Source organism: Penaeus monodon, chromosome 28 (assembly GCF_015228065.2).
Source record: "Penaeus monodon isolate SGIC_2016 chromosome 28, NSTDA_Pmon_1, whole genome shotgun sequence".
NCBI lineage: Eukaryota > Metazoa > Arthropoda > Malacostraca > Decapoda > Penaeidae > Penaeus > Penaeus monodon.
In genome coordinates this window covers 28,483,960-28,484,332 of record NC_051413.1, presented here as the reverse complement: position 1 = coordinate 28,484,332, position 373 = coordinate 28,483,960, and the positions used below count along the sequence as shown (strand labels likewise).

At 53.1% G+C, this 373-nt stretch overlaps 1 protein-coding gene across 1 annotated transcript in view; it reads left to right on the top strand.

The window, feature by feature from the left end:
• The window catches only part of LOC119590983 (neuropeptide-like protein 31), a 1,006-nt gene extending 633 nt beyond the window's left edge, over nt 1–373 (top strand). The window contains exon 2 of the mRNA XM_037939715.1: nt 83–373. Coding sequence (XP_037795643.1) covers nt 83–316 — 234 coding nt within the window. The 3' untranslated portion in view covers nt 317–373. The remainder of the gene's footprint in view (nt 1–82) is intronic.

Genomic DNA, 373 nt, shown 5'->3' with positions numbered 1-373 from the left:
ATTGCTCCCCTTAATGTGATCATTATCATCTTTGTCATCATAAGCTGCGATTATTACTTCCGTGCCCCTTACCTTCTCCCAGAAAGCGGTGACCGTGTTCGCACTCTTGGCTCTGGCAGCGAGCCTGTGCTTAGCTGCGCCTAACGGAGTCAGCTACGGATACGGCGGACGTGGCTTTGGCTTCGGCCACGGTGGATACGGACACGGTGGTTTTGGACACGGCTTTGGCCACGGAGGATACGGAGGACACGGACACGGCGGGACCTCGTACAGTGTGTTCAACCTTGGCTATGGAGGCTATGGTTACGGCGGGTAAACGAGATGGCAGAAGCTGATGCATTTATAGGAATGTTATCTTCGTAGAAATGGTATG